Source organism: Athene cunicularia, assembly GCF_003259725.1.
Source record: "Athene cunicularia isolate RWA chromosome 1 unlocalized genomic scaffold, athCun1 chr1_part1, whole genome shotgun sequence".
NCBI classification, from domain to species: domain Eukaryota; kingdom Metazoa; phylum Chordata; class Aves; order Strigiformes; family Strigidae; genus Athene; species Athene cunicularia.
The window spans coordinates 7,160,804-7,183,909 of NW_020799091.1; the positions used below are offsets into that span (position 1 = coordinate 7,160,804).

General features: G+C 41.9%; 1 protein-coding gene across 1 annotated transcript; it reads left to right on the top strand.

Moving 5' to 3' along the window:
• Positions 1 to 3,304: 3,304 nt before the first annotated feature.
• On the top strand, positions 3,305 to 7,016 carry PRSS23 (serine protease 23). Its single transcript, XM_026856739.1, has 2 exons — positions 3,305 to 3,309; positions 3,557 to 7,016. Exon 2 carries the CDS (start codon positions 3,570 to 3,572, stop codon positions 4,686 to 4,688), a length of 1,119 nt encoding a protein of 372 aa, XP_026712540.1. The 5' UTR covers positions 3,305 to 3,309; positions 3,557 to 3,569; the 3' UTR covers positions 4,689 to 7,016.
• Positions 7,017 to 23,106: the final 16,090 nt, after the last annotated feature.

The window sequence follows — 23,106 nt, forward strand, 5'->3', positions numbered from 1 at the left end:
AAAAAAAAAAAAAAAAAAAAAAAAAATTACTTGCTTATTAGAAAATGATTCATGTCCGTCCTGAACAAGGCAGTTCTCTTTCACCAACATCTATCTCAAGGCGTGAATGCCCGCAGCCGGCAGGAAAACGTGTCTGTGAAGTGTTTTAGCAGCGTGGGGAGCCCCGGGGTAGCTGTCACTGTTTCCATTCTCTAAACAATTTTAATGCCATTAGCAAGTGCGATTATGTACAAACCGCTTTCTAGGGGGTTCCTAGGCTGGATATCAGAGCAGGGCTTTGTATTGAGTCAAAGGGTGGATTGAGTTTATGACACAGTTTAAATAGAAACAGAAGAACAGTACTACGCTAGAGCAGCACATTGTAATTCATTCAGTATCGTTTTATGATAGCTGTTCAGGGAACTACACGCTTCTTACCAGTTTGTTCGGTTTGAGAACATCATTCAGGGTCACCCTCGAGTAAGCAGCTGAACGTAGAAAGTGTCAGCCCTGTTTTCGACAGCTTGTTGGTTTTAAACAAAAAAGGAAAAGAGAAAGGAAAAGGAAAGAAGAGGCTAACTGGTAGGTCTCTCTTTACATTTAGATTAGTTCTTAAATTTCATTTTTCTGCTTAACCTTAATATTTTCTGGAGGAAGGATCTACACAGAAGAGGTACTATGCACTAATTCGGCATCTTATTATAAATGACATCTTTGTTCTATTTACTTCAATCCAGAGCTGACACAAGTTATGTCACTGGACAAGACATAATTGCGAAAAGTTCAGTAAATGTCTGGAGTTTTGAGCGCTGCTTAGCTTCTGTGGTCAGGTATCAACTCACAACAGTATTTTGTTGTTAAGCTTTAATGACATTTTAAAAAATAGGAAAGTTCTGTAACTGATGAAAAGGCTTTTATATCCCGTGTGTCTGCAATGTGATCGTAGCACAGAAGCAGCTCGGGAGCAGTGTAGGAAGTCTTACTCAGAGACGTAACGTGGAGTAAGCACCACTTTACAGAGCACAGCACAGGCACAGTAACCATCTCCTGAAGGCTTTTTTGGGGACCAGCTTAGGTCCCAGTACTTGCCTTGTTCTCTTCACAGAGCGGCTGCCCTCTACTGTCTAAAACTGCCTTGGAAATGTTGGCGCTGCCGTAAGTGGTGATGGCAGGGAGATAAGGGAGGGCAAGTTGCAGAGGGAGGCAATACCTCTTCTCAGCCCGGGTGATACTCTGAGGGAGCAGAAAAGTTGTTGGGCACGCAGCCCCTTCATCGGGTTGCTGTGCTGACAGGCACGAGGGAATCTTGCTGCTTGTGCAGATACAACAACTGACAAAGATGCTTCTAATTTTCCCCTGCCAGCTAAATAAACCAACCAAAGGCCAGCATTGGCTCAGTTAGCATGAATAATTTTTAGATCCAAGAAGTGTTACGAGTGATGCAGTTTAGACAAAGGTTCTATCTATCAGGAAAGCTTCACATGTAATTTGTGGGAATAACTTTGGTGTGAAGCAGATGAGAGCAGACTGCTTATGAATACATGCTCTTGATAACGGGATCTGCTACCTGCTGCACAGCCTAACTGTGATTTAGTCTGATCTCAGCTTCTAACTGGAAGACCAGTAACCATTTCTGCATAGTTCTCACTGTCACAAGCAGGAGAGTTAAGAGCTGACTTATGCCAGTGTATATTGTCTTTGTGGGGATGGAGTGGTATCATTTGTCCCTATTACCTTTTTTTTCGATGTTTTCCTAATCATTGTTATACAGCAAGTATATTTGATACACAGCAAGTGCTCTCTGCCCCAACCTTATACCAGCGTGAGACTACCTCATTCCATAACTTGCAAAACCCAGTCACATCCAATATTAATCTCTGCCGTGGAAGGAGCCAGAGGAGCTGCTGGTTTTCCTTGACTACATAAGTAATTTACAATTCTGGGACATCCAAAATCATGCAGTCCTGATTCACATTTAAAATGCCCAGTATTTTCTCGACTTGCCTGTTAGGTGTAAACCAACACATACTATAGAGCTTAACCCTCCCCCCCAAAAAAACCAAACAAAACCAACAAAAAACAAACCAACCAAAACCGTCCCTTTAAAGATGTCCTGTGTGTTAATTAAAAAATTATCAACAGAGTGTCTGATCACTTCTAGAAGACTCAGTACCTGCCTCTGTGACATCAGTAGCATCAGCTCTGTTCATCTGCATCTGTTGTTTGGAAGGGAAATGTTTTGATATCCTGAGTGAGTCAACTGATATTTTGAACATTGTGTGCTTTAACTATAGCCTCTATTCCCAAAGAGGACGCTACCAACAGTGGAAGAACCCAGGCCCAATATTTGAGTTGGACACTTTTGGGCTTTAGCAGTCTGCAGCTTCTGAATTCTTGTTTGGTGCATCTTAGGGATGGAGTAGTCCTACAAAAAGCACTGGAGAGAAAGATTTTTCTTTTTTATTCATAGATAGCTGTGGTCATCTTCTGCGTCATTTGCTTTGGTTTACTCCTCTGAGGTATTTCAGGAATGATCCTGCAGTTGTGATCAGTGTAACCTCAGCAGGGTTTTAAATATGTGTAAGCTCAACATAATTGTGAAGTTTTGTTTGAATAATCTCTATATGAGGGAGATCCTGCCTGCCTTCCCACCCAGGGTGCAATACCTCCTGCAGCAATTCAGCTGTATGGCTAATTTTCAAATAAACTAAAGTTACACATTTTCTTGACACAGTACTAGTGCACGCTGTTCTCTGCAGTCTGAGGCACTCTGCCTGTGGTTCATAAACACATTTACAGTCCCATTTGCCTCCCTGTGTTCAGAGGGGGTTAGTTTGCATTTCTAATTAATTGAGTTTTTAAAGGAATAAGCCAGTACATTAAATGAAAATTCCATCAAGAACTGTAAATTTACTTCATTAGCTGCCCTCGTGTAATCATATCTCTCTTTCTCATGTGAGCCTAGGGGAGAGCAAATGCTACGTGGAGCAGAAACCTTCCTCTGGCATGAGTTGCAAGGGGAAGCGGGTCTCTTGTGTGATCATGTTCTGCAACCCAGCTCCTGTTCGGGTTACCTTCTTTGTCCACCTGTCTGTTCCTACCATTGGCTTGATGCCTCTGGCTAAGACAGCAGATGGTGTGAGGTGATTTAAGACCTCTCTCAGTGGAATCAGTAGATAGGAGCTTTCAGAGTGATCTAGCTGAAGTAAGACACGTCTACTGTGCAGGAGCTATGGTTTCTGAATGCAGGAATTTACACAGAGTCTGAATTTTCCTTACACCATGTTAAGACAAATACCATAACTTCCCACTGATGTCAGCTGGGAGCTGGTGGCTCAGCACACCTAAGGGTTAAATGCCCTGTGTTTTGGTGTTAACCTGCGATACTTGTTTTAAGATACAGGTTCAGGCATTAGTTTAACACTGAGAAATCTGAAGTACTTAATGATAGTTGGCTCCGTTCAAATTGCTTGACCCTCATTATATTGGGCTTGGTCAGCAAGCCATTACTTATCAAGATAGATTAATCTTGCAAAATGTTTGGGTGAGTAACTGGATTGCCTTTTGCTTTCTACAGGCCGGCATTCAGAATGGCAGGCTTGTCCACTTTAATCCTCCTTTTGTGTGCTGCTAAAGATGTGATGCCCTCCAGTTCTCACTGGAAGCCAACTTGGCCATCTTACAGAGTTCCTGTTATCCTGCCACAGTCTACCCTTAACTTGGAGAAACCACAGTTTGATGCAGAAGCCAGACTGGAAGTTGTATCTCCCTGTGGCCCAGCATGCCACAAAAGTTCTCCGCTGCCAACTTATGAAGAAGTGAAGAACTATCTGTCCTATGAGACCTTGTACGCTAACGGTAGCCTCACCGAAACTGAAGTGGGCATATATATTCTGAGCAACAGCGGTGATGGGTCGCAAGGCAAATCTCGAACTAAGAGGCAGATCTATGGCTATGACAGCAGGTTTAGCATTTTTGGAAAAGATTTCTTGTTGAATTACCCATTTTCCACATCTGTGAAGCTATCTACAGGTTGCACTGGGACGCTAGTGGCTGAAAAGCACGTTCTTACTGCTGCTCATTGTATCCATGATGGCAAGAGTTACGTCAAAGGCGCTCAGAAACTGCGGGTGGGCTTCCTAAAGCCCAAACTGAAAGATGGCAGCAAAGGGGCCAATATCACCAACTCGGCAATGCCTGAGAAAATGAAATTCCAGTGGATCCGAGTGAAACGGACACATGTCCCCAAAGGATGGATCAAAGGCAATGCCAATGACATTGGCATGGATTATGACTACGCTCTGCTGGAGCTCAAGAAGCCTCATAAAAGAAAGTTTATGAAGATAGGTGTGAGCCCACCAGCAAGACACCTGCCTGGAGGAAGGATTCACTTCTCTGGTTATGACAACGATCGTCCAGGAAACCTGGTTTACCGTTTCTGTGATGTCAAAGATGAAACATATGACCTGTTGTACCAGCAGTGTGATGCCCAGCCGGGTGCGAGTGGATCTGGGGTGTACGTGAGGATGTGGAAGAGGCAGAATCACAAGTGGGAGCGTAAAATTATTGGAATATTTTCAGGCCATCAGTGGGTGGACATGAATGGCACCCCACAGGATTTCAATGTAGCTGTTCGCATCACACCCCTCAAATATGCACAGATCTGTTACTGGATCAAAGGCAACTACCTTGACTGCAGGGAAGGATAAAGACAATGAAACTCCTTGAAAGCACTTAATGACTGATTTTAATTACTCATCTGAGGAAAGGCTAGACTGCTGCTGCAGATGTGTGTGATACAACCTTGTAACATCGGGCTGTGATATATATAGCTTTTCAAGCAATCCACCTTGTTCTTAGTACGGGGGCTGTGTGGTGCTGTCATTACAGCTCAAAACTGGGGAGAACGTCTGCTGGGTGGGGAAGGAGCAGGTGGACTTGCTGAATTTGCCGCTGAGCAACTGAAGATTAATTAGGGGCGGATCAGTAAACAGTATGAAATCAGAACCGTCTCCAAAGAATCTTATAAAAGGGACGCTGTTGACTATCTCATGCCTACAATGTTTGTTTTAATAAATCCTAGGATTAGTAGAAATGCTTTGATCTGAACTTTAAAAAGAAAATATTTCTATGCTGTTGGGGGCTGAAGAGGGGCATTTAATGGTGTTTGCAACCCAAACATTACAGCTTTGTGTTCCTGCATGAGAAAGGGAGTGTGAAAAGGGCAAGGCATGTGCTGTGGGAGATGAATGCCACACAAACAGTGTGAAGGGTAAATAACTGCATCAGACTTCTAACCTTCTTTCGGCCTGAGTGATTTGAGACTTTATTAGTAACATAGTTAAGAAAAATGCTTTTTGAGCAAACAGACCTTGATGTTGCAAGGACTTGACTGTGAAGATGATGTTGATCTTATGAGCAGTGCCATTGCATCCTGCTTTGGGAAACACAAATCATACATGGGCTTAAATCTTCACAGCAGCTGGGGCATAGCCTTACACCTAGCAGGATCCCTATGACTATACTGTTATAGAAAGTATATGGGCACAGAGACTTGTTTTCTGTTATGACCTACTTAGATATTTAAGGAAAATCTTGCATCAGCAACTCAGATTTTCAGAGGGGAAGCCTGTGTTGGGTCTTGCTGGCCATTTGAATTCCTGCCCGCAAAGCAGGTAAAGGGGAGAGCAGGACGAGGGTTCTACTGCGTTTCCCCACTTTTTGTGGAAGATCCATGGTGTGCTACTTAAAAATATACCAGGTAGAGAGACCCTAGATTAGTGAGTGTGTCTCTCTTGTATCCCTTTGACCTTTGACAGTGTAATTTGTATGGCATCTTGACTTCTGTTTCTTGTGTTGTTTGGGGTAGGAATCCTCCCCATCGAACTGTTGAGTCATGAATAATTCTTGACAAATGCACAGTTCAGGAATTCTGCAGCTGGAATAGAGCCACATTATAGGGTGCAATCTGAGTTTGCTATGAAGTGATGCTCTGCTGTCTCTTATAGATAACAGTGACTTACCTTTTTACTGTAACAGAAGTGTGGTTTGAAACAAGAACTGTCTTTTATAGGCAAAATCAGTCCAGCCAAGTACTCGTAGCTCAGCAAACAGCATTGGGAAGTCAGTGTGGTCCTGTACAGTGTTTCTCAGGTGGATTGTGCCACATATTGCAGTAACATGGTTAAGTACATGCTGCCATGCCAATACTATTTTTTTTTTTAAATAGGATAGACACTGGCTCCAGTTCCAGTTTCCCTTCCATCCATCTCTCAGTCTCCTGAAACTTCCCAAGTTGCCCATAGTGCTTGGTGTTGTGGGGAAAATGCAAGTCCTTGATGTGAAATAGCAGAGCTGGGAAGGAATGACTCTAAACAGAGCTTCCCTATGCTGTACAAGGAAAATGTTAATTCAGCTAAGCCTCTCTTACACTCTACTAATTACTGTGGCATTTGTAAACATATGCCTGATGGTGCTTTATCTTTGTGATGGCTTTGGCTCTAGTTCTGAAAAACATTTTTTGCTAGAGCTGCCTATGATTATTATTTTTATAGGTGCAGCATACAAAAACGTGGACCCTTGTGGGCTTTTGGTGCACTCAGATACAAGCAGTTACTAATGCTTTGAAATATGAATAATCACCATATGTATCTGATGGTCTTTTTTTGCCTTTTTATTTTGATTTCCTTTACTTTATGGCTGTTATCTGGAGCACTTTTGTTTGAATGTATCACAGTGAATAAAGAAAAGTTATGGAATTTCAATGCAGACATTCTTGTATTTGTATTATACTTGGGTTGTACTTTCAATCTCATTTCAGTTAGTTATTTGGGACATTCAGATACAGAACAGATGTATTAATATCCTCAATGCTGTTTATTTTCCTTCCGTTTTCTTTTGTCCCACCTGTTATAGAAGTAATTTTTTTTTTTCAGTAGGCTTAATTACTCTATGTCTTTGGACAGTAATAATCAATCTTAGCTTTCATATAACTCTTGCAGTTCCAAAGCCAGTCATGAGCTCAGATTAGTTGCAGCTGAAAATAATGTATTAGACTAGAGAGTCACATTCTTTTTATTAACTTTAGGATCAATAAATGATGGAGAAATTTGAACCAGTCAGTATAAGGTCATAAATCAGGTCCATCTTTTTTTTTTTTCTTTTAGTGGATGCAATACGAAAAAAGTTCCTCTGAAGCCAACAGTGAGACCCACATTTTTTCGAGGAAGACTGCAGTGCAGAAATGTTCTGCTTTTTGATCTGGGAATTGCCATCCGTACACCTTTCATTATTTCTGGAGGTGCACGCTACGTCCTGTGGGCTTGAGAACATCAGTCTTGGGTTCTGGAACACATCTCCCATCCACTAGTCCTATGTTCTCAACTTCTTCATTGGACTGTAGACTAAGATCTTTTATGCTCTTAAAATGACTGTCAGAGCGGAGTTGTGCAGAAGGCAAATGAGCTTGAGTAATGTGAGCAAGTTTTTTTTTTTTAAAAAAAAGTAGGCAGCAAGTTTAGTGTAATCAGGGGTGGGAGAGTCCCTTTGTACTGTACACCCTAGGCAAACATTCCAGATTGTTTTTGGAAAGAAAAGGAAATCTCAGATAATGTGGGCAGAACAGTTGTGCTAGAGCCCAACATTGTTTCACCTGGGCCCACCCGAGCTGAGGGTAATTTTGCCAGTGAATTCATTCAGAGCGAGGCTGGGCCATTGCCAGGCAGGTCTGGAAATTGCATTCAGGGTGTATTTGCTCTGATGCTGTAAATGGGGCTCTTTTAAACCCAGACCTTTAAACCATGAGAAACCATGCAGCCAGCGTGGTTCACCAAGGAAGCACGAGTAACTATATACAGGCATGACACCAGAAATGTTATTGTCCATCTGATCATAACAGCCGATAATTTGCAGAACTGAATCAAGTGCCTCATTGTTCTTGTATCTTAAGGCAGAACAGCAGATGGGTATAGAGGGGCTGTTTTGGTTGTGAGTGGAAAGGATTACAGTCTTCTGCTCCTGCATCTTTAGGAGTCTGACATATGAAAAATGCTAGTAAATATGATATAGCTCCCTCAGAGAACAGTACTGGAGGTGGAAACTGAGGTCTTGAGAAACCACAGACCATGTCGAGTGTGTCCAGAGCACACAGTGAACTTAGACTACTGAAGACTACAGAATATCAAGGTTTTTTCTCAGAGGAAAGGTATTTTCCTTGCATCTGTAATTGTTTGGCAACTGAATTCCCAGGCCTGCCTGTTTAAGAGGGCAGCCCTCGTCTTAAAGTTGCACGCTGAACTCCAAGCAAGTATAATACATGCTTGAAATTCTTTTCCGTGTTTCCTCTTAATCTGCCATTTGTTAGCGGGTTTTGGTAGCGTGCCAATGCAATATGCACAGGCCTTGAGAAGAGAAGCTTTCAAAGAGTGGATCAAGTATGATGGGTGGGTAAAAACTTCTTTACTTTCTAGGAGTAAAGAGGAAACATGGATAGAGAAGAGCAGCACAGAGTGAAAGGGCAATGTGATTCGCATCACAGGATTCCCAGTGAGTTGGTTGCAGTGTGTATCACATGTATGGATGTGCACGTGCGTAGCATTTTTATGAATAATACTGTTCATTTCCATTCCCTGTTCTACGAGGTGTAGTAAAAACTTAGGAGCTGCAGTAAATTAAGCCTCTTAAAATGAGTGCGTAAATACCAGCTCTGAAGCTAGCGTGCAGCTCGTATGAGAAGTTTAGACTGCAGCTTGTCTACAGGTACACAAGAAAAGCGTAAGTGTCAGTGACATTAGAATTAGGAACCTGATCTTTTCCACCCACAAGATGTTTTTTCCTGTCTCACGTGATGACTGTTAAGTTGCACGTGCTTTGTGCCTGCTGTTAAAGGTGGTGTGGGCTTTTATAGGTAAATGATTAAACAAGATAAGGGAAACATCTTAGCATGCTCTAAGCACTATTATCAGCACAGATTATTCCCAGAATAGAATTATCAGTGATGCTTGGGGTGTGGACTGATTTTGAACTAAATGGGAATAGGTTGAGTCATGAAGCAGGATCATACAGGTTTTTATCTAAAGATCTTTTACAGTAATTATGGTTTTTATCTAAAGATCTCTAACTTGTGGCTGAAGGGGAGACAATGAATGTTCATCGGTAAACTTTTTATGGACAATAATTTTTTTACAACAAAATCCATTTAAAAGATAAGCAGATCTACAAGAAATTAAACACTATTACTTCACCAAGCAAATGATCATGATATAAGATCTCCATTTAACTAGCACATATGGTAAAAGTATCTGATACATGTGGTAAAAGTATCTGATACTTGTTAACTGCCATTTGCTCATTTGTACTCGTTTCAGTTTTGGAAATCACCCCTCATGCCGATTTGGTGAGGAGATAGTATTTTTTCTGGCAAGCCAACTCAGTATAAGAGCATGTTCAAGAGATACTGACATGTGATGGCAGCATGAAGGTTGTTAGCCCGTATTGGAGTGACAGAAGTAATAAGGTAAAATAAATTTTTCCAGCTTATTTTAAATTATTTCCTATAACTATTTTATGCCACATTAGCATAAATTCTGTGATTTTCCATAGCTTGCATACATGAAGATGTTAATTTAATGATGATTTAGATTTTTTTTTTCTTGCATCCCCTTAACTGTGAAGCCCTATGTATTGACTGCTATGGGCAGGTCCGAAGAGGACAAAAAAAGTTCACATTTGCAAAAGCTCATTAAAGGCTTGTCTAACATAAAGTCCCACTTCTGAGCTGAGGCTGAACGATATTCGTCATCATACAGAAAAGGTAGGTTAACATGGGGTAGTTTAGATGAGTTTAAACCTGAGCTAGCTAGAACAGAGTTCCTTTTTGGTATTTTCCCACTGTTTTCATCCTTCTTTTTCTGTTCCCACCCATCCTTGGAAAAGCAGACTTCTCAGGATGAAAAATAATGGAAACCTTAAAAATGAGGGATAAGGTGCAGAAAACCTATTTGACTGATACGCTTGTGCTTTCCTGCTGCAGAAAGGGTGCGTACCCAATGGCTTTCTGTATGGAACACACAGGGGCTTGTTTCGTTGTTGGCAGGGAAAGGAGCACGTGAGGCGATGCACACCACTGCGGTGCAGGGTCGACTGGCCGTGGGACCAGAGGCTACAGAAACAGGTGGAACTACAGGGGCTTTCTGGCCTCTGCCATCTCACAAAAGCTTCACTTAGCAAAGAAGCGTGGGGTGGAAGAAAATGTCACACTGGGCTTCATCCCGCACCCACCAAAGTCTGCTATTGTGTTGGGTGGGAGCAGGATCCGTGCGCAAAGGGATCTGCCACACGGCTTAAATGTCACCAGTCGTGTGGGAGCACTTCTCTCCAGCCAGCCCTTCTGAGGGATCATTGTGGGCAATGAAAGGGCAGGAAAGACTTTCCCAGAGCATGTGGGTGGGGGAAAAGCAACCCTTCGTGCTGGGAACGCATCAGATGTGTGGATAACTCTGAAACATCTTTTCCCTGAAGTAAAGGGTTAGGCTGAGTGAGCCCTGCAGGTGGAAGGAGAGCAGCTTTGCTCAGCAGGACTCCTCCCCATGCCCAGAGATGTCTCAGGCCACAGCAGAGCAGGACGGGCATTGCCACACTCTCACCTTTATGGATGAGCTGCTGAACACCTGCCACCTGCAGGAAGTCATTATTAACAAGAAGAATCATAAAAAATAAGAGACTAACCTGAAAGCAGCTGTGAGATATGTTCAGTTCAAAGTACCAGTGCAATAACTGTTTACAAATGGGTACCCAGCAATACTTGTCTTACCCAGAAATACATAAGTACCTGCTGCCACTGCTATTGTTGCCGCTGTTAAGAACCTTCACTGCCCGGGCTGGACTCAAGGTTGTGAGTACAAGGCTGTGAGACACCCACATTAGAAATTCACATTTCCCAGGCTTCACTGTAAAAACAGACTTTTTGTCTCCTTGTTTCCACCAGACATCATTCAGGAAACACAATCCCCTTTTAAGTACATGATCTTAAGCTTTGTATAATGAAATATCTTAAGGGTATTTCTCAGTAATCGACTCCCTGAGTTCTTTCTCTGAGATATTCTGCTGTTCTTCCCAGCTTTATGTCATCAGTAAATTTCATTAAATTGCTCCTTCTTCTTGTGCAAATATTGCTGGTGAATATATTTAGTTAAGACCGGCTAAGAGCGATGCTTGAGAAACTGTGCCATCCTGACGATTCCCCTTTCAGCACCTTTTGTCTCTGTTTCAGCCAGACCCTTTTGCTTATAATTCCCTATACGGCACCATTTCAATTGCTTTGCTGAAATCCAGTTAGATGAGGTCCACCAAAACCAATTATTATAAATTAAATCATTGCTTGAGCAATGCTAAGAATCTGTAACAAATTATGTGCAAAATAGATGGCCTATTTCATCATGCTCACTTTAATCTTTATTTTAATGTTCACCAGAAAGAAATACTACACTTAAGATTACAGTTTTGGGGCATAGCTCTTAGTGTAATATTATAAAAAATAGTTGGGGGTCTTATGGCATAAAATCTCAAAATTGTTTAGGTTTCAAGCTTAGGAAAAACTTGTATACGTTAATTTTATTATAAACTCTAATCCAGAACATAAACACTCTATTGGTTCTCTTCATATTGATAGCTGTTTAGAAGCTGATAAACCACAGATAAAGCCTAAAAACACAATTGTGATTTTTTTAATTCCCTATAGCTGCTTTATTTGCATTGTTACTAATCTGAGCAGACGCAAGATCTTTAGCATCATCCTGATGATAAAACAGCTCATTCTTTTGATGTCAGATAAAACGCAATTTTGATGCGATTCTGAGGCCAAGAATCATAAAGTCTGTTGTCATAAAATCTTCCTCTACACTTGAAAGGGCTGTGAGACATCTGGAAATAGAAGAATCTTTTCTTTTGCCCCGTAAAAAATAGTGTTGCCCTCTTTTTCCTCCCAATTTTGTCCCCTGCAATCTGGAAAGATTACAAAACCAGTCTGTGAAGTCAGTTTATGAAAGGCTTTAGTAGAAATCCTCTGTTTGGGCTATGAAATACTTGGCATATTTGGATGAAAGAGTTAAATCAGCAGTCACAGTTACAAATATTGTCGGCACGAGGTCACAAAATCCCCCACTAAATCAGAATTGCTGCTGATGAGAGGGAAACAATTTCCTGCATCACCACCGTGCCTCTGCCACTACCCCGGAGGGATCTGCAGCGTGCAGGGGTGACCTGGTATGAGCTGGGGGCTGCCAGGACCCCTCTATTTCCCCCACTGCAGGGCAGTGGGAGCAGCCTGGGTAGTCCTGGCTGCTTAGCATCAAGCTGGCCTTAGTGATTTCTAACACCATCACGGTGCAACCGCCAGAGTCATGAACCCATCTGACCCGAGAAAATCCTGTTTGATCACTCTTAGGTTGGACTAAGGTACTTCCATAGCTCCTTTTTAGGTTCTTTGGGTTTGGGTTTTGTTTTTGTTTTGCTCATCTCTGTTGTTAGCTGCTCCCAAATGTAAATAATCATATCTTCCCTTGTGATACTGGGAGAACTGCAGCCTCTGAACTGATGTGCAGGGAGACCTTTTGTTACATTTGTACCAAGCGTTGACACCTTCACTGTAGTCACTTGCTTTCAAGTGCATTCTTTTCCCAGAAATCCTGTTGCTGAAGGGACAAGCCATAGGAAACCATATGCCCAGCAATGCACGCTTGCTTTTGTGAAAGATCTGTAGGTTGAAGGTGAAATGGGAACAGGCTGTGGGATTTAATGAACTATTTCACATGATCCCTCTGAATTTAATACATATGGTGGCTTCAGGTCTCACAACACTTCACAGGAGACCAAATACCATTGCTACTATATTAATTAATAAACATGGAAATCAAAGTCTGCAACTTCTGAGTTCTGCACATATTTTTGCAGCTTAATGCATGATATGTGTCTGCTAAATGTTCTGACCAAGGCAGAACATGTTCTATTAAATGACATGTAAAAGAGAAAGCATGGCTTTAATCTTCAGGGTTCTTTTGCTACTTGCCACGGAAGGCTTACATTTGCTCTTCATATACTACACACAATGTGTTTGGCTTTCAATAAAAATTGACAGACAGAATTAATAACAGCACTGATATCTCATCAGGAGATGCATTCCAAAAATATCTGTCCATCTACATAGTGAGTGTATGAAAGCCTATATAGGCTTCTTGTCAATAAAATTCTTCTGCTTCACTCAAAGAGAGAATTTTCATTAGTCTGGAAAAATGTTTTCCTCGTTATGTTGGCTCACTTTCATGCATCCAGAAAGATCTTGAGGGTGACTAATCATTTCTAAGAATAAACCTTTCACACTACTACTGCCTAAGTTTGTCTTCTGTTTATTGAAAAAAAAAATAATCATAGAATGTTCTTTGTGGAAAAGGATGAGGCTATATTGTAATGCTCTGGGACACACTGGAGAAAGCATGTGGTACTGTTTAATTAAGGAGTTTTATCAATGTACATCAACCTTGAATTAAAGCTGTGTGGGCCAAGAGGATGCTCAAGTTTCTGGACTGTGGAAACAGTTTGGAGATTGGAAACTTAAATTGTTCTACAGAGATCCATCTGGTACCCACACTGGTCAGCAGCACACATGGATCATGGTCTTACACCATAGACCCTCCATCATTTGAGCTAAATCAGAAACGGCATCACCAGACAGTTGGGTTTTTTGAGGGTGGGCCAGCTATGGAGCCAGGGATGGGAGTTATCTTTGTCCTTATACTTCTCAGACACTTTCTGACAAGAAAGGAATGGTTAAACTCAGGACACTCAGATTCCAATCTCTGCCCTAATGAACAGAAATTCCTCTGTATATTTTCCTGCCAAGTTTTATCTTCTCTGCTGCACTCCTCTTTCTTCCTCATCATTACCATCTGGTGCTGGGGACATTCCACATTGTGTTGTCCAAACTGGTTATCAGAGAGTTAATGAGTACCTGGGTAATATGGGACTGAGACAGGCTCCATCCTTCCTGCACGTCCTGTTTAGTCAGTGGGATTTCCCCCTCTCCTCAGCTTTATTTGTGATGCAGTAAAAATAAATCAGCAGAGTTCCATGCAGTATTGTAAGCAGAGTTTACTTTTAATCAAACTATGTGGTCTTTTTACAAAATCAGTGACGAAGCTGCTATTAAATACCTTTGAAGTTCTTCATAGCCTCCAACCTCAAATGCTCTAGCAAAACAGATCCATTAAACCTTTTAGCTAAGAGATAAAGAAGGTCAGTAATTGGAGCTTGGAGACAAAGCTGGCTCCATTTCTTTTGGTGTGTTGAATAACTCTTGAAATACAAATGGGCATGAGCAAGCCCAGCCTAGGAAGGAAAGGAAGATAAGAACATGTTTGGATGCAATGCATTCTTGAGAAGACGCAAATGATGAGGGAGCAATGTTCTTACAAACAAAATCATAGTTTTGTGTCAAACATAGTGTCAAGCTCAAGGACTGTCTTCATGTCAAAAATGGAAATATCCACCAGCTGCAGTGTGGTCTGGGTACCAGCAAGCAGAAAACAAGATCCTGTTCTCTTAAACTGCCTGGAATGTATGTCTTGTGGGATCCAGCTGCTAGACCATGTCTATCCACAAGGTGATACATGATGTTCAGCCCTTTGTCTTGACCGATGACTGTCCAAACACCAAGAGCTTTTTCTAGTAAGGTCAAAGTCAAGAGGTGTCTATAAAATTGCTAGACCAGGAGGCTGGTAAGAGTGGGTTTCTGCCTGGAGACAGCTGTCTACCATAGGGAGGAGCTGATCTATAAATCAGTAAAAAGCCCATCCAGCCAGAAAAAAAGAAAGCATTAGAGATTAGAATAATGAGGTCACAGTACACAGGTTTGCTGAAAACTGGAACCCTTCACCTCTGCACTGTTTCAGTGGGAAATACTCCTCCCCTGCTGATGTGAAAAACTAACTGAAGCTGCAAATTCCTTGGAGAAGACAGTGAATACAAAACCTTCTTTCTTCCAGGCTCACTCACCAAGCTTCTCAGTCCAGTCCCTATCTCCTTCCACAGCCAGTTACTTCTTTACTGGCTTTTCTTCCTTTTTTTAAGTTCACCCCTAGTCTGGTTCCTGTTACCAGCGGTCTAGTCTGGCTTCTCATCTCCCCACAGAGACAGGAGAGGAGGATATCCTGGTCACACATTCCCTTCGTCAGCCTACACGTCACCTCTGCATTGACTCCAAATCTGTATCTTTGACTGTCTGTCTCCAACCAAATCCTCCAAGTCACAGTCTCACGTGAAAATTTAGATCCTTCTTAACTTCTCTGTCCCTTCTTCCTAATCCCAAATTTCCAGCTGCCCACTAATCCTTTCCCCTTTGCTACTCTTATCTGAAACATTTCCATGTTGAATTAAAATGCTTATTTCTTGGTGCTCCTGGGAGTCTGGGTTACCCAGAGCAGAGCAGATACCAAGTCCCAACCCTCGGTTCCAACACTAGTCACAGCTCTTCATTCTTGGGAAAGTCAATATTTGTCCCCACTGTCTTCAGCTGGAGCAGTCATAGAGGTGTGGTGGAGTTGATGCTCTTGCAATCAGGTTAGTGCCAGGCTCTCATGGGTGTTAATGGTTTGAGCACATGGGATAAAAATGAAAGGCTTGAGCATGTGCGGTAAGGACAGACTCTTCAAAGACAGTAGCTATTTGCAGAGAAGGAGCTTCTGTAGAGCAAATAGAGGTTTTTTTTTCTGAGAGCTTAGAGATTGGTCAAATTTTAGAAAACAAGATGAGAAATACAACTGCTGCAAACACCTGGTCTGCTAAAATATATGCTCCTCCTCCAAATCCAGCAGCACTAGAACAGCCTTTTTTTTACCCAAAATGTTGCATTTGTTTGTTTGGTCTTTTTTGTTTGTTTGTTTGTTTGGGTTTTTTTGTTGTTGGGTTTGTTTGTGGTGTTGGGTTTTTTTTTCCCCTAACCTGTGCTACAATCTCTTTCAACTCCTTGTTTCAACCCAGAAATGAGTGAAATTTCCAAGAATATGTCAGCATAAAACTGAACGTAGGGAACATTGCTACCTTACAGTTTGATTTTGCCAAGATCTTAGGACCTTTAGCCAGGATCTTATAAAGGAGAGCATCAGAGAATCCCAATAACAGGCAGAGTCAGTTTGCTCAGAGCCTTGTAGTTGGCTGACAGGAGTTAGGGAGCAGAGCACCAGAGATGGAAAAGATCAAGAGCTCTAGAACCACTCAAAGTGTTTTGAAGGCAGTGCCAGGAAGGTCTGCATATGGAGTTGGATGACTGGAGAAGGAGCGTTAAGGCAGTAAAAAGGATGTGGAAGATGTACTGGACATCTGCTTCTTCATTATGGGAATTGTGGTTCAGTTAGAGGTAGAAGTGTGTGGAAACTCCCTTTTCACATCCCCAGTGATGGAGAAAAGTTGTAGGGAGAAGAGGGGAGAAAATTGACATAGAGGAAAAGAGGCATACATGAAGGGAAGAGAAAGTCAAGATGATTATTTTCCCCGGAAAATATGGTGTTTTAGTTGAGTTGAAAGAGAAATTTACTTAAAACTTTAATAACCAAATGATGTCACTGCAACAAAATCCTATAAACCACTTCCACTCTATTGTACAACTTAACCTATGGCAGAAGATGACAACTCAAACAGCTGTAGCGCTTTCTGACAAGATTAAAATGTAAATATCTGAAGCTAAATAATCTGGACAGATGTGGTTTTAGATAGATTTGGTGTGGTGTAAATTTGAGACAATTAGAAATAGGATTAAATTTTAAATAATCAGACAATTTAATTCTAAACAAGAATTCTAACATGGAGGAAATACTGAGATTTAACCTTCTGGGATTTTTTAATGAACTGTTGAACAGAAGAACTCAAACCATATTAGCCTGTTTGGAGAGTTTAGCTGTAACAGAAAGCGAAGCTAAAACCAACCTATTTCTCATTTTATACCAGACCCAAAAGGAAGATAATCCAGCGATCAGAGGTTAGCCTGGAATTCAGACCTGGATTTACTTTCCCTGCCTGCGTAACCATGTACAGATTTGGAAGACATTTAAATGTCAAACTCCAATGAAATAAAGAGAATTAGTCTGGGTTTTAGCTTCTCTGGATGCAATTTGGGCCGAGTGAATGCAGATGTCTGTGATGTGATAAACACTTCTTCACAGTCAATGGAGAGGAGAAACCATTTTGTAGGTCACAATTCAAGTTTCCCTGAAGTTGATGTTTAAAATAGGTCAGATGAATCACTGAATAATATTGTTTCTCTCTATTGTCTCTAAAAGGAGATGAAGGCTCTTAGCTCAGTTACAGGAGAGCAGAACTTTCCTGTTTTGGAAAGGTAGCTGACAGCTAAAACTGTTAAATTTGGAAGGTGCTCAGACGCTGGTCTAGCAACATCAAAGTACTATAGATAGATCTGAAAGGTCAGCCTGGAACACACTTCATTTCCTCTTAAAATTCAAAGGGATTTGAGTCAGACATGAGCTCCACAGCACATCTTTAGGGCTTCTGCCCATCTCCGAGAATTGTTTTGATTTTCTGAGATCCAGTGAAAGCAATTGATCTGAGGGAGGATTGGGAAGTCCTCAAAGGAAGATGCTAGCCCTAATCATCAGCAGACCTGGGATGGGCCCCAGAACAGTCACTCCTTTCTGTTTGCCACTTGACTCATGGTGCCACAGGCCAAATAAGTTAAGGAAACTATAACTAAATGTAGTACTGAAAAACAATTAAAACTGAAATTGTCCCCAATTGGCCATGCCTAGCTCTGCACATTTACAGGGCTTTGCATCTTTTCACTGTATTTTATAAGTTCACTTTTCATTCCCATTTTCAATACCTTCTCCCCTTCCTCTCTTTCAAGGACTGTTTGGTTTATTCTGGCTACATCACTCTGGACACATGACCCCGTATCACATCACCTGCTCTGGAAGCCACCTTGAAGTCAGGAAACCTGTGCTTCATCTCTCATTCCACTTGCGGTGTTGTTCTGATCGTCTGACCACATCAAACACAACCACCACATTCACCAAAAGGCATTCCTACGTCCACCAAATCCCTTCTGTGTTGCTTCAGGAACAGGAAAATTGTTTCAACCTTCAAAGAGTTTTTCCTGTTTTTGTGGTACCATTTGTAGGTGTCTGCCTCTGGCCCCAATCCCTGGGATCTTTACAAGAAAGGCCTCCACCCCTTCCTGTTTACTTGTTTTCTCTCAGGTGCTTTCTGCAGCATTTAGCTGCTAATCATTTTTTCCCTTTATGTGTGACCTTTTCAGAGGTCTTTTGAATGCAAGTTTCATTATAACATGAACAGCAGGCAATGAAACAAAAGGCTCCTACATCTCTGCTGGCCCTTGTGGCATGTCTGGAAGCAGGTTATCAGCTCGCTCAGGGACTTTCTGAGCTGCAGCAAACTACAGCGTCCTTGGTCATTCTTTCCTTTTCCTTCCTGCTCCTGCCTCTCTCACGTCTTCACAGTTTCTCTGTAAAGGACCCCAGGAAGCTTCTGCAGGACCCCAGCTCTGAGCTGGGACACTCTCCTCTCCTTGCCATCTGGAGACACTCAGTTGCCCCCTCACAATGGATAATTTTCCATCAACCTGCTCTCATCACTGATAATATGACATGAACTGGAGCAAGCAGACTAGAGGTGTCTTGTCCTTCACAAGCACGATGGGTGATTTTGTCCTCTAGGCAGACTGGTTTTCTACTGCCTCAGTTGCTCCTGGTTCCTACCTCGACACGCACTCTGATGGCAGCTCCCAGGCCCTCACCCTCTTTGCAGACTGTCACTTGGTTCTCTTGTCCTTTTTCCAATGGTTTTGGGGAATTATAAAAATTCACGGAATCGCTGTATTGCCTGAACTCCACAGTGTGCCAGCAGGCCTGGCAGTGCCTTTGCATTTTACAGCTGCTGGATTTTTTGTTTTTTCATCTCACAAGTCTTATAAGAGTCTTAAAAGTCTCTCATGCTATCATGTCCTTAGTAGTACTCTAATAACTTTAGAATAATGGCAAAAAAAGATTTATTTCATCATCTAGTTCATCCCTCTGCTGTTGCACAATTATTCCCCGGGGAGCACTTCAGGCTTCTGTCCAAGAAGATTTTATGTTTAGCTTCAATCTCAAAAGCAGCTCTGTAAACATGATAGTGCAAAGCTCATTGTCTGCCTTTCAGCCATTTCAAAAATTAATTTGCCCAAAGTACAAATAAAAGGTTAGTCTTTTCCTCTTCCAACAGTCAGGCCCGTAAACTATTTAAAACATCAAAGTCAAACTGCATTTCTTCTGTCTCTAACTTCATTAGCCAGAAAGCATCTGCAACTGGAAACGAATCTGCAGCTGTGTTGATGCTTTGCAATCCACAGTTAAAAAGCACTTCACTATCTCATAGCTCTGTTAGCACTTTATAGCAAGCAGGAGGGGAAGAGAAAGAAACCTTATTGTAATTAATATGGGTAATAATTTTAGAAGACTGATATTTATTGAGTAACATTTTTATGTATCATTATTTCAAGGAACTCCATTTTTGAAAGGCTGCTTAACTCTGACAGTCCCTTTAGGTAAGATATGAATCATAATTCATTCAAGTTTGCTTAGACACACTGACTTCATTAGTGGTAAGAGGGAGCAGGGACAGGTGATTAACACAGCTCCCTAAGGCAGGAGACAGATTTCTTCCCTTGGGCTACCATGGGAGAAACTACTTTTTCTTGTCTGTGCCTCTGTGACCCTTCTCTGGGGAAATACCATTTACTGATCTGTGTTTTTTGCCTTATAAATGGCACAGGTGATATGAAGGAGCCACAGGGGCATAGGGAGCCCCTACATCCTCATTTTGTTGAATATGCAAAAAATGCACAACACAGGCACCCACCCTGTCCTTGGAGTATGAGCCATTTTACAGGATATTCACCCACACTCACTCACTGGGCTAGTGTGAGGATTAGTTCATGCTTATTGAATGTATTTTCAAGAGCTCCAGCCATGTGTAGTGACAAAGCTTACACGGCCAGAAACACTAAAAATTACTGCAGATGCAATGTATTTTTCAGACCCTTAAAACAGATTAACCTAGAGATAAATAAATGCCATGTGGAGGCTTTTCCATTGCTTTGATCAAAGAACAGGTTTTTAATTACTTAATTAAAACCTACAGGTCTGTTATTCCCCTTATCCACCCATCATCACACACAGTTCAGCCAAAAAAGACATGAGCCTGGAAGGTGACCAGATTTCCCACTTTGCCTCTTCCCACCACTTGCACTCAGAGTTTGTTGCTGTGGGGTTAGCTTTGCTCAAAGGGGTTTAAGCTGGGAAGGTCCCTTGCTAAGGCTCAGCTTTTGGAGCATGGCTGGCATGATGAAGAATGTCAGGGCCGGGCATTTGTACCAAGGTTGGAAGCGTTACCTTGGTCACAGCCCCGTGGTGGGATTGAACAGAGAGGTTCACAACCCTGTGGGCCTTTTTGTCATTAGAGGCATGATGTGGCCAGTTCGGGAGGCCTTCTGCATCCTTAGGATACCTATGCTGAATTTGCTGGTGATGGCTCAGGTTTCGCAGGGTGGCACAGGCAGAAGAAGACTTGGATGGGGTCTGGGGCTGTTCCATTCAGGGCGATGCTCAAGCTGTGGACTGCAGACAGCTCCTGCCCAGCTGCAGGCAGCTCTCAGTGCTGCTCAGGTCCTGATGATGCAGAAGATGGGAACCTGAGACATAAAAAACAATTATTTTTTTTAAAACAGACTGTGCCCCTTGGAATAGACTCTCTCCTTCTGGGCTGAGTATTTGCACAATGTTACTTAATAGAGACATAATGTAAAATCCCAGCTCCAGACACACTCAGCTCTGGGTCCAAAAATAATCAAAATCTGAGGCTGGAACCACATGCCAGTTTTGTAACTGGCTCCGTGACAGCAGTTGAACTATAACCACAGTATCAATCAGCCCAGCTCTTTGGGAGGTTGAAATCCAGGCCAGATTTTGAAATCTGGGACCTCTCTTTAGTAATTTAGAGCATACAAAAAGAAATTCAATAATAAGCCTGTTTTATCTTCCCTTAAAACCTTTGGGTCAACAAAGAAGCACTTCCCCGTGTTCAGATCTCTTTACAGTGAAAGCCTTGCACAGCATGAAGTGAGACAAGTTAATATTTTCCAAACTTTTTGCATGAATTTTAAGCTAATTCCCCTCCTCTCTAAGGAGGGATGGGTCCAAAGGAAAGGGGTTTTGAGGAACAAGGACACAGCTCTAAACACCAACTGCATGTGAACACAGTGGGGCAAATGACATCTCTTTGCTGGTCTCGTTGATGAACTGCTTAGTTCTGGGTTTGTTTTTGCAGCAGTGGATCTCTCCCCTTGCCTGGGACTTCTGGGACCTTTGTCCTGCAAATATTTCAGAACCATAAAAAGCTTGAAAAACAAGAGTGACTACAGGATATAAAATGCTTGTTGCTTTTAAATGAGCAGATGGTACTTTTACCAAATGCCATCATTTTGGCGGATTTTTTCTCGTGCTGTCATTTTTTGATAGCTCATTTTTACTGTGGAAAAGGTCTGTGAAGCAGCTGCCAGCAAAGTGATGGTAACTGGATAGCATCTGTACATTTTAAAATATTCTTAAACAATATGCAAAGGAAGTCTATTAAAACATGTTTGTCTGGAGTTCAGAAGGTATTTCGTGCAGGGAATTGTTCCACTGCAGCCTACATCTGCCTTTTTTATTAAAACACAGAGTTCAATTATTGTTAAAAAGAGTGCTTAAAATGTTATTGGAACAAATTGTCACCAGACACCCTGAGTGATGTGGTGATTGTGCAGTGAGGCACAGACCTGCCTGTGCTGCACACCTCAGCTTGTAAAGAACCGGCTGCTTTGAAGCTGCACCTCAGCCTATACTCTAATGAAACGAAGTAGCAATGAATGTTTATGTCTACATGGGATAAAAGTGATAACAAAGACTAGTTTTAAGAGGTCAAAAGAGGCTCCATGTGGAAACACAAAGGATGCCATGTGGAATATTTCATTTCAGATATTCTTAGCAACTACCACTTTTCAGCGTAATGTGTTTCACTGCCTGGAGGTAAGAGCTAGGAGGGCCCTCTGTGAGAGGTCATAAATCTTCCTGTTGGAAAGAACATCTACTAAGAGTTTCCCCACTCATCTTTTTGTTGTCACTAGCCCTTTTTCAATTTTTTTCAGCCTTATCAAAACGCAAGTTGCCATTAATAATGCTTTGCTATTCTGATATGCTTTTCAGGTGATGACCTGCCTGCATGTCATATCAAGCAAGTTTCAATCCATTATGTTCTCTATTTTGTAAACAGTAATGTGCTAAGACTGAGAGCAATTCTGAGAAATGGGCCGTTACAACCTTGCCTTATTGCTGGATAAATTAGGCTAAAAATGGCATATCCAAAGTTTCCAAATCTGAATTTGAGACTGAGTGTCAGAATGTCGAGGTCCCTTTTTCTGAGCTGAGCTAGAAGAAACCATGAAAATGGTTGGAGAAGAAACCATGATGGTGGATGGATGTGTGTATATGAAGCTACACTTTTTGATTGCTGTTTTTTTATTTTAGTTTGTATATAACGTACAATTTACCATGACATAACACGATTTTTACCTGATTATATCTACATGTAAACCCAAGCTTTAACTTAACTCCTTTCTTCAGAACTTAAATTGGATGGAATGTTGTGTTGGCTGGCCTGGAAACTGAATCCCTTGTCTGCAGAAAATCCATATGTCTTCAAGGTGCTCTTGAAGGTCAGCAGTCTTGATTTGACTTGAAGTGAGGAGACCTGTGCCCAGCTGCTTTGTTCGTAGGAAAGCTGCACACTTGCCAAAGCTGGGAAGGTCAGTGAAGCAGAGTGTGGGATGACTTTGGGATGACTGCAAGAGCTGTCATTAGCTACTCATGGGGCCCTCCTGAGCTAAGTATATGATATTTAAGTGCCTGCTCAGGAGCAGTAAGAGTGGGGCTGCTCCATGAGGGTGGACAATCTGGAAACTAAGGGTGATTCCAGCATGGGCAGTGCCATCCCCAACAGGGTGCAGCCACAGGTGGGCCAGGAGCAGTGACC